The sequence below is a fragment of the Athene noctua genome, chromosome 1, assembly GCF_965140245.1.
Source record: "Athene noctua chromosome 1, bAthNoc1.hap1.1, whole genome shotgun sequence".
NCBI classification, from domain to species: Eukaryota; Metazoa; Chordata; class Aves; order Strigiformes; family Strigidae; genus Athene; species Athene noctua.
Window position 1 is genome coordinate 242,448,784 of NC_134037.1, and position 10,411 is coordinate 242,459,194.

At 56.7% G+C, this 10,411-nt stretch overlaps 1 protein-coding gene across 1 annotated transcript; it reads right to left on the reverse strand.

Moving 5' to 3' along the window:
• Positions 1–493: 493 nt before the first annotated feature.
• Positions 494–4,640, reverse strand: PDX1 (pancreatic and duodenal homeobox 1). Its single transcript, XM_074901386.1, has 2 exons — positions 4,244–4,640; positions 494–882 (listed from the first exon to the last, which is right to left on the reverse strand). Exons 1-2 carry the CDS (start codon positions 4,638–4,640, stop codon positions 494–496), a joined length of 786 nt encoding a protein of 261 aa, XP_074757487.1.
• Between the last annotated feature and the right edge of the window lie 5,771 nt (positions 4,641–10,411).

Here is a 10,411-nt window from a genome sequence, read left to right on the forward strand (position 1 = left end):
GTGCCAGCCCCGGAAAGGTCTGGGGTCCTCGGCTCCGCGCCCGCGCTTGTGCAGCGCCGGGCACGGCGGGACCCGCACCCCGACCGGGCAGCCGTCCGCGGTAAGGCGGCATCCTCTCGCTTCTCCTCCGGCTTCCAGACAGCTCCGTGCGCCCAGGGTTGCACACACACGAGGGTGGCCGCCCGACACCCGCCTTCCCCGGGAGAAGCTGCCCCGCGGGACCCGCGGTGTGCCTGGGGAGAGCGGGCCTAGGTCGCCGCCATCCCAGGGGCTCGCCACGGCCTCCTCCGGCCCGCAGCGAGCCCCTGCTACAGCTGAACACCCTTCAGTTAATTTTCGCAGGACGGGAGATTCGGAGTGGAGGCACTGAGTTTCCCCGGGGGAAGGCGGCGAAGGACGGCGGCGGTGCGGAAGCGGGGAGCCGGCGCCAGCCTCTCGGCTCTCCCCCGGTCCCATCCTCTTCCTCGGCCCGGGGCGTGGGACTCCCCGCGGCTCACCGAGAGTCCTGCTGCCTTCTGGGGGCGAGGCTGGGGGCGAGCAGGTCTCTGGAGGCCCCCGAGGGCAGGTTCCCGGGGGGGCACGGCTGGAGATCCTCCTTGCCCTGGAGCTCCCCGGAGGACACCACACAGTCTTGCTCGGGGTCATTGCTGTTGCCCGCCCCTCGCTTTTTGTCCTCTTCCTTCTTCCACTTCATCCGCCGGTTCTGGAACCAGATCTTGATGTGTCTCTCGGTCAAGTTCAACATGACAGCCAGCTCCACCCGCCGCGGCCTGGAGATGTACTTGTTGAAGAGGAACTCCTTCTCCAGCTCCAGCAGCTGCGCCCGCGTGTACGCTGTCCTCGTCCGCTTGTTCTCCTCCGGCTCCACCACGTAGGACCCCCCTGCAAAGAAGGAAGAGTCAGCCCCGGACCCCTGGCCGCCCCCTCGGGCTGCGGGGGGCCACGTCCCCTCACCCCCGCGCGACGCGGAGGACACGCGGAGGGAAGCAAGTGGGCGAGGAGGGCCTCGGGGAACCCCCGGCAGGGCACAGTGGAGAGGTGCTGGTGGCGGCAGTCAAAACTGCTGCTATTTTCTTTTATAACAAATTAATATTTTTTAATTATAATTTAGTCGAAGTTTTCAGGGAAGCACGGTCCCTTAGGACGGGGGAGACGCTCAGGCGCCACCGTTTGCGCGTCGCCGAAAGCTCCGAAGGGGTCCCGGATCCAGGGTCTGGCAATTGCTCAGATTCACGTAAAAAGAAAACTAAAAAAAAAAAAAGGAAAACAAAAAAAACCCCAAACAAACAAAAAAACCCCAACAAAACAAACAAACAAAAAAAACCCCACAACGCCAAAAGCCCTCAAACAAAACAAAATGGAAAATAACCCAAATAAAAAACCCCAACAAAAGAACCCACCAAAACAGAGCAATATACACACACACACAAAATATTACTTTCGTGTGTGCCATACACGCATAAGCAACCAAAAAATACATAATAAAAAAACCCCAAACCTAAACTTCACTTCTCCAGTAAACGGCCCGGAGGAGAAGCCGGCCCGCCCGCGGAGGGCTGCGCGGCCGCGGGAGGCAGCGGAAGGGTCCCGGGGCGGCGGCGCGGCGGGAGTGGGGCAGCCCCCGGGCGGGCGGGCGGCTCTCCCCGATGGGGCCTGGCCGCGGGCACCCGGCGGCACGGCCCGCAAAAAGGTGAAGGGGAAATCTCGCGGAACAGGAATTCGGGGGTTTTCCCCCGGATATCTCCACCCAGCAGCCCTGGGCCCGCGGAGGCTTCGGCCCTTTCCCGGCCGCCGGGACCCCCGCGGGAGGCAACGGAGCGGGCAGCGGCGAGACCGCCGGGCCGGGAGCGGCAGCGGGACCGCAGCCCCCTCTGTAACGCCAGCTTGGGAGAATCTTGGATTTCTCGTTGCCGGAAACAGCGGCAGCGGGGGAAGGAATCGCCATTCCCAGCGCAGCCGCCGCCGTCCTGCGTGGGCTCTGGAGCGCGGTGGTGCCGGCAGCGGCGGCGAGAGGGGCCGGCGATGGGCACTGAGACTCACGGCCTCTACTACCAGCGCCGGGAGCCCAGCTGGGGACGCTTTTGGTGGCGATACCAAATGTAGGGATCAGTGGTTTTAACAGCCAGGTTGAAACAACCATTTCAAGAGAGCTACGCGGCCTCTCCCGCCTCTCATCTTCCTATTTCGTGATTTTATATATATAATGTTCATAAATATAAACCTGTGTATGTAAACTTATGTGTGTGCTTATATTTTTAAAAATATGTTAAAACCACATGTCTACACTTAAAAATGTTTATAAATACAAACGTGCATATACACTAACGAATGTATATATAAAAATACTATTAAAATAAATATATATGCACAAAAATGTTTGCAACTATAACTCTACGTATATACACGTATGCGTGTGTATGGATCTGAAAAAAACGTTCTGTTGTGGTAAAGAAAACTAGTGCTGCCGGGAAGGCGGAGCCCCCGGGGTCTGTGGCAGGGCCGCGGCCGGCAAGGCCCCGGGGCTGGCCGGGCCGCGCTCCCCACCGAGCCCTGCCGCGGGAGGGGACCAGCCCCGCGACACGGCCGGTGGCCCCCGCGGCCGGCGGAGCCCGGAGCCGCGCACGGCGGGTGGCACCGGGCCGGGCTCAGCCGCGGCCTCTCCAGGCGCCTTTCCCCGGCGATAACAACGCAAAGCCCCGCAGAATCCAGGGGCGCCCAAATCCCAAAGGCTTCCATAAAAAATATAAAGCCTTAGGCTATATAGTTTGCAACATATACCGTACCAAATGGCCTGGGGTTTGACTCCGAGGGTATGCAGGCGCCCGGTACAGCGCTGTGCCCCTCTCGCTGTCCGGGCGCGCACCGTGCACCCGCGGCGGGAGCGGCCCGGTGCGGGCGGCAGCTTCGGCACGCAGCGCCCGCACCGCGTAAAGCTGCCGCACAGCCCTTGCCTGGACCGCCCGGCAGAGCTGGGAAGAACAGAGAAGATTTTTCGGCTTTTACGAGAAAAGTTTCGTTTTGCTGCTGGTTTCGGCATTTCTCGGGAACAGGAGACAGAGTTAAAAAAGGGGTAGTTCGAGAGTTTGGCTTTATTTCTTCCCCCCCCCCCCCCCCCTCGAAACTCATTCAACCCAAGGAAAACGATCAGTTTTTTTCTGCACTCCCCACCCTCTACCCTCCCCCCCGGCACAATTTCTGCTGCTGAATCGGCGGCGTGGGTCAGAGCTCCTCTCCCCTTCCCGGCGGATGCGCCTCCGTGGGCACTGGGATCCGTCGCCTCTCCTTCCTCCCACCTCGCTCTGCCCCATGTAATTCCCAAACTATTTCACGGCGATTTTAATACTCCAGTCCTTTCTTCAACTGTCTATTTGAACAAAGCCATTAATATAATATTTGCCCTATAGGTGTGACGAAGGAGCAGGACACGATAACATTGTGCAGGCAGAGACAGAAATATTGTTGGGCAGCGGAACTTTCTGCCTAGATAGAGTTTCTTCCCCTCGCTGGCAGCTCTGTTTCGTTTGTGCATTGTTTCCCCTGCCCTGGGTTTTCACTTGGAAAGGTGCAATTACGGCTAAAACCCACGGGGAAGCGGCGCGGGGGGGTGTGGGGGGTGTGGGGGGTAGTGGGGCCGGGAGGGGGGATGGGCTCTGCTGCCCGGGCGCCGGGGAGAGACGAGAGGGGCCAGGCGGCTGCCCCGGGGTGTCGGGGGCTGCTCCGCGGGCCGCGTAGGGGCGCGGGGCAGCCGTGCCGCGCCCGGCCCTTGCAGCCCTGCCTGCCGCTTCCCCGCCCGCTCCACCTCGCGGGACGTCTCCGCGCCCCCGGCCTCGCCCTGCGCGGCCTCGGGCCCGGCGCGGAGTACACCGCGCCCGCGGAGCGACCGCACCGCGGAGCCCCCCTGCTCGGCGAGGCAGCAGCGCCCGGGAGGCGTTTGCACGTCGCCCCGACTTGGCGACGATTAGCTAACTGGTGAAAAACAATTCGTTAACGGCTGGTGAGGGCTCGTGCAGCGCGGGCAGCGGCGAGCCCGCCGGCGGGGACCGAGGGCCGGGTCCCAGCCCGGCGTTCAACCTGACGGTAGCAATCCTGCAGCAGCGGGTCTGGAGGGGCTGGCAGGGGGGAAGGAGCGTCCCGGGGAAGCGACCCTTCAGGACCCCTCCGCGCTATACCCGAGCGGCGGGAGCAGGACCGGTGCGGGGGAGGGTTCCTGCCCGCCCCGAGGAAGAAAAGCGGCGGGGCTTACCGGTCCACTGTCCCTTCCAGGCGTGCGATTTGGTGGACTTCATCCAGGCGAAAGGCACCTGCACTCGGGGCTCCTCTATCGCCCCCGTGTCCGCCCCGTCTGCGAAAGGCAGCGCGTCCTGGTGGGGAGGAGGAAGATGAGGGTGGTGGTGGTGATGGTGATGAAGGTGGGAGACCCCGGCATCCTCTGTGATGGGGGGCACCTCGTAAGGTGAAATGTCTGGCGGGCTGCCTTGCTCGAGAGCCCCTAAGGCGCTGGGGTAAGGAGTCTGCTGCTGCCTGCTCATGTACAGGCAGGCGGGGGGGCTGGGGTTGTAATCCTGCGCCTGGGCTCTCTGAAACGCACACGACTCCTTGTAGAGCTGCGCCGAGGCGTAATACTGCTCCTCGGTGTTCATGGTGAGCGGGGCCGGGGCGGGGGGCGGGGGTCTCGCAGCTTAGGGACACATAGGGCTGCTCCCGCTCCCGGCGCCCGGGGTGCCTCTTTGACAGCTCGCCGCCCCGTCGGGCCCCGCCGCCCTGCCCGGCTCCCGCCGCCTCCCCATAGGCGCCGCTGCCCCCACGTGAGCCCTCCCGCAGCCCTCCTGGGCGGGGCGCGACCCATAAGAGGCCACCCGGGGTGGCCCCGGCCCCTCAGCCCCCTTCCCTTTAGTCGGGCAGGACCCGGGACCCCCCGACCCTGCCGCGGGGTGCCATTCCCTGCTTTGGGGTGAGGACCCCCGCGGCGGGGGTTTGCGGGGCCGGGGAAGGGGGTAGGGGGATTGCCCTGACGTGCGGGGCATCCCGGGGCGGAGGGGGAGGACGGCCCCATAACCCACCTTTTCCCGCTCCGCTTCCCCGCTTATACCCCAGCCCCCCCCCGGGCATGACACGAGAAGCGAAACCCCGGGGGGGGGGGCGGGGAAGGGGGGACAGCGGCTCCTGGAGGAGTTTGGCGCCCGGGGACTTTGGCTGCGAGGGCATCTCGGCCAGGGACGCGGCAGTGGGAGTGGGTGTCCGGGGACGCGCAGGGTGCGCCGGGGGTCGTTCCCTCGGGAGGAGCCGTGTTCCGGGGCGACGGGAGGAGGCAAGGACCGGCTTGTCGCCCGCTCTGCCCCCGAGCGGGGGGATGCGGCCCGCGGGGACCACAATGCTATCACCAGCGCGAGCGATAGGCACCGGATTGTTTGCCCAAGGGGCAAATTTGGGAGCCTTCCCCGCGGCCTGGGCTGCAATGTGTTGACCCTCGGAGATAATCTACTCCGAGCCGGTGCCGGTTGACTTGGTGACGAGGCTATGAGGAGGCGGAGAGCTACCGAAAGGGACAAAGATCGTTTCCCTGCCTCCCTGAGCTCGGCCTGGCGGCCGCTCTCGCCGCCTCGGAGACAGGCACGTTTCCTCCTTGCCCGGCCCTCCTCCTCTCACCGCTTCTTCCCCCGGCACCGGGGCTCCGGCCGCCGCCGTCGGGGCGCGCACCCGCGGCTCCGTCTGGGGAGGCCGCGGGCAGGCGAGTCCGTGTGCGGGCGGCTCGGCTCGGCTCGGCTAAGCCTGGCCTGGCTCAGCTCGGCTTGGTCGGTGGCGATGCATCCCCTGAGCTGGCGGGGCAGGAGGCTCCAAGTACCTCGCTCCTGCTCCCGGTTCCGTGGGATCATAAACCCGCCCAGTCCATTACACTGAAAATGAGCTTCCGCTCGGAACCCACGCGGGTCCCCCGTCTCTTAGAAAGCACACTGAGCCTTTGATTCAATATTGAGCCATTAAGCGATTGCTTTCCCAAGCCATTTAACAGCAGCTCTTATGGATAAATAAACAAAAAAGGCTGTAAACCAATTATAGTGCGGATAGAGAAAAAGTATTTTATTAGCGGGAATTACCGATAGACATCGCTGCTGCCCGGGCTCCCCCCCCTCCGGCGCCCTCCCTCTCCATCCCCTGGCATGCCGGCCGGGGTACGCGCCCTGCGCGGGGCGCGCAGCCGGTGCGCGGCCGGGGGGATGCGCTGAGCCAGGCGAGCTCCCTTAGCAGGGCGTGGGGGTGTGGGGGTGTGTCTCCCACCCCCGGCTCAGCACCCCGCGCCCGCTATGCCTCCCCTGAGGCCTTTTGCGGGCACGGATCTCCTTTGATCCAGAGGCTTCTTGGGCACAGAGCCCAGCCCAGCACCCCCAGCCCCTTCCCCAGAGATCTGCTCCCTGGAGCATTTACAGCCCCGGGTTTTCCACGGGGAACCTGCGCGGACAAACAAACGCGAGGCTATAAAAGCCAGAGCAAATTGATTCATCTCCAGGGAGGACCATTACCCGGTGTCTTAATGCGGTCCTCTCTCTATAACGAACATTTCTAAATAGAGCAAACACTTCCCCCTCCAAAGCAAATGAATTTCGTATAATTTAGAGCTAATTCTCTTTCATTCTGCCTGCGTGAGCAGGCGATAAGGGCACGCTTTGCCGTGCTAACAACAAGGCGGAGAGCTGCCGTGCAGGAAAAGGGCCCCGCTGGGTATCCCGGCATTGGGGACCCCGGCCGGGCCCCGGGGGTGGTGATGTCCGGCAGCCAGTGGCCACGGAGTCCGGCCGGAGCCCGAGCCCAGGGATCATCTCTGCCTACCTCCTCCTCCTGGGACGAGTCACTGAGATCTGGCTGAAGAGCCCCTCCACAGCTGTGGGTTCCCAGGAGAAGCCTCTGAGCTATGAGTGGGTCCCACCCAGGTGCCCACTTGGTGTGGGAAATGGGTGATGGGGAAGGCAGGAGGGAGAGATGGGAACGGCCTCGCTCGCCCCAGAAGTGGGCTCTGCAGGCACCACTGTGCTGACTCAAGGCAGAGGTCCAGAGACCCCTTATGCTCCCCCTAAATGATGTCCATATGCATCCCCTCGGGCCGTGTGGATGTTACAGTCTTCAGCTGATTCTTATGCATCTCAAGTCTCCCTCGAAACCTTAGGTAAATCCTTTGTCTCCCACCACCTTGTGTCAAAGTGTTTCCCAAATTAACTGTTGTTGCATGAGGCACTGCCACCCTTTGCTGACCTTGCACCTGGCTGCATTTAATCAGTCCTAATTCTCCAACTAGAAGAGCCCTGAGATGGATAGGCACGGTGTAAGAAATTAGAAGGTGCAGCATTGCTTCTTTAGCTCATACATGGATCCTGTGAGGCCAGGGACACCTGCACACACACTGTTATCTCCCACCTGAGAACTTCCCCTGTCCTGACTCCCCAACTCCCCAAATCTGTGCTTTTGGCAGGCTTGGAGTGACAAGAAACAGTCTATAGGTAACCATGAAAAAAAAAAAAAAAAAAAAAAAGGCAGATACAAATATGTTTATTCCCACTGATAAATGTACAACAGAGTTTTAACCCTTGAAAACAGAGAAAAGTAAGGCTCAGGTAATTTTCACTCACCTTGAAGCTTGGCTGGAATTCAGGTGGAGGTTTTGTACTTTATTTGCGGTAGCAAGTTTTTGTGGACTATTGAAGACCTCAGAGATCTTGGGGATATTTATGGCTGCAAAGTTTGGGTCACCCAGCTTCATCCATGGAGCTGGAAATGTCACAATCCCACAAGCACAGTCCCACAACCATTAACACAGACGTCTTTCGTGATGAGAACAACCATAGTAGATCCAGCTTGTTTCCTCTAATGCCACTTTCCTCCTTTGAGGTGACTTTTCTGGACTACTCAATGCTCTCATTAAAGTTGCTGTAAGGATCTCTTTAGAAGATAAATCCTTACAGCCAGTTTGTTATTCCGAGAGATTAAACAGAAATGAACCCATGAGCATATATCTGTAATTGAAGGATGGTGGTGATAGCAGCAATGTTAAGTAGAGAAGGCAAGTTGAAATTACCCTCAGCACAAGCACAGGAATTCAGATATTTGAGCAACAGTAACAAATGTTTCAGGTACTTGGCTGTTGCCGTCCTGCAGTAAGATCGAACAATAACCACACTGCAATACTTGAATTACTTACCGTATTAGATTCAAGTGTGTTTCAAGGACTTGTTAAGATCTGATCATATTCCTCTAGCTTGGTGTTTGCCTGACAGAAAAGAAGTTGTCTGCTCGATTAACTCTTATTCCATATTATATGAAACCTAAAACTTACAATATAATATGAATGTGTTTGAGTGCCCAGAGGGTTGGAAAGCCAAGCCCCATACCTAATGTCCTACCTATGTAGCTTTACAATGTATGCCAGCATATACAACATGCCTCTTGAAATTCAATGGCATTTTCAGTGATCTTACCTTTAAATGGTTAATGTAGGAGCTTAAATGTGAGCCACTGTATTTTCAAAGTCTTGTCCACTTCTTCCCCAGTGGTGTCTGACCGACATCACTGCAGGCTGCTGAGACCAGTGAAATGTAAAACCATTTGGACATAGTATTTTTCCCAGAGGCATTTTGTTTGCCTTTTAATGCAAATAATTTATGAACTCCTACTCAGTTTGTTCCCTTTCCCATTATGACTGATCATCATTCCTCCCACCTCCCTGACTCTCTAACTAGAGTATAAAATAGTAAGTACAGTTCAGCCACACTTCCTTATAGTAACCTGGCTTGATTTTCTATATCTGAGTAATATCTAATGACTTCTCAGTGCTCAAGTGCTTTTCTGCAATCCACATTCAGACAGAAAAGAAGCATTGAAGGTGAGTGGAACATATTCAAAATCTCATTTTTCTCTCCCAGCCATGCTCAAACCAACACAGGGAAACTGTATCCATGGCAAGGACTGGCAGTGGGAGAAGTTGACTGGGAAACAGAGCTTTCCCAGGGATTGATTTTTAACCCCCTGCCATGGCTGTATCTAGCAGAAAGGTAACCTTTCACAAAGCTGGTTAATAATCAATAACCATGTGAAAACAAAGCTGTGTTTCCCTCTTAGCGCTAACGATAAAAGCAAGAGCATGAACTATTCCACCTGCCTTAAAGTAACACTGGTTCTTCAGCTTTTTTTGGCAAGAAGCTTTTTCGGTCTCTGACCGATTCTGCATTTGCACATGGCAATTCCAGTTTGCTCTTCCCACCACGCATCTACTTCTTCACACCGTAGCTGTGGGCCACATCTTGACCTGCAGGAAGACACATTTTCATAAGCCATTTTGAATAAGACCTTGTGCAGGAAATATGTAGGAAAGTTGCCTTGGGAAAGGCTGAGAGGATCTTGTATGTGTAGTCTCTTTTTACACTTTCTCTTTCACACCTTTTAATTTGCTTACCATCCTCCCTGATATTCATAATCTTATTCATAATCTTATTTTCTGGTAGGAATACTGCCTATCACCAGGAAAGCACAATTTCATTGCTTGTAAGAGGAGTTGAGAAACTACTTTAAAATACTATGAACCTTTCTACTGAAAACACAGCAATTTTATGTTGTCTGCCCCACACAACTTCCTGTTTTACACTTCATGTTTATTATACCAGATAGGAGTAGGAAAAAAGATAAATATGTTCAGATAGTTATAGATAGAGGAATTCAGCGCAGAACTATAACACAGAAAGAGCCCCTCCTCACATCCCTTGCTTGCTTGATTTTTCCCCTAAACCCCAGGCACTTCAGGGCAGGTTTTGGGCTCAGCCAGAGTCTTGCCGTGCAGGTGGCACCTGGCAGTTCTCACCATAGCCCTCCCCTCTTGTTTGTCCATTGCAATTTTGCTGGACTTCCACCTTTTGCGCTGAAATTTTCCATTCTGTATCTCCGCCTCTCACCAAACATGTGGGGAAACTTTCCTTTAAATTGTTCGAACAATTATGAAAGCAAAGGTGGGAAATGGTGATGCACAGGAGCTGGCTCAGCCCCCACAGAGTACGGGGGGAGGGCTGTGGAGTCCCTGCCTCTGCATGTTTCTGAAACCAGGAGCAACAGATGTATGGCTGATCCAAACTGGAGTAAAGGACTGGAATAACTGATGTCTAGACACAGCAACCCCACACAGAACTTTCTTGCCTTTTCTTCTTCACTGTTGTGTTTCTTTGCTGGATTTAAACATGTTAGAAGTCCTGCTGGGATGTTGTCCCACAGTAATGTCTCTCCAGACCAATCTCTCTGTGCAAAGCTACCTACATTGAGTCCAACTCTGAACTGCTGCACATCACACAGGCTCCACAGATCACAGAATCACAGAATCATCTAGGTTGGAAAGGACCTTGAATATCATCTAGTCCAGCCGTTCACCTAGCACTGACAG

Coding starts and splice junctions, on each gene's coding strand:
- PDX1 (XM_074901386.1), bottom strand. CDS start 4,640: ATGAACACCGAGGAGCAGTATTACGCCTCGGCGCAGCTCTACAAGGAG. Junction 883..4,243: donor CTGGAAGGGACAGTGGACCG/GTAAGCCCCGCC, acceptor CCTTCTTTGCAG/GGGGGTCCTACGTGGTGGAG.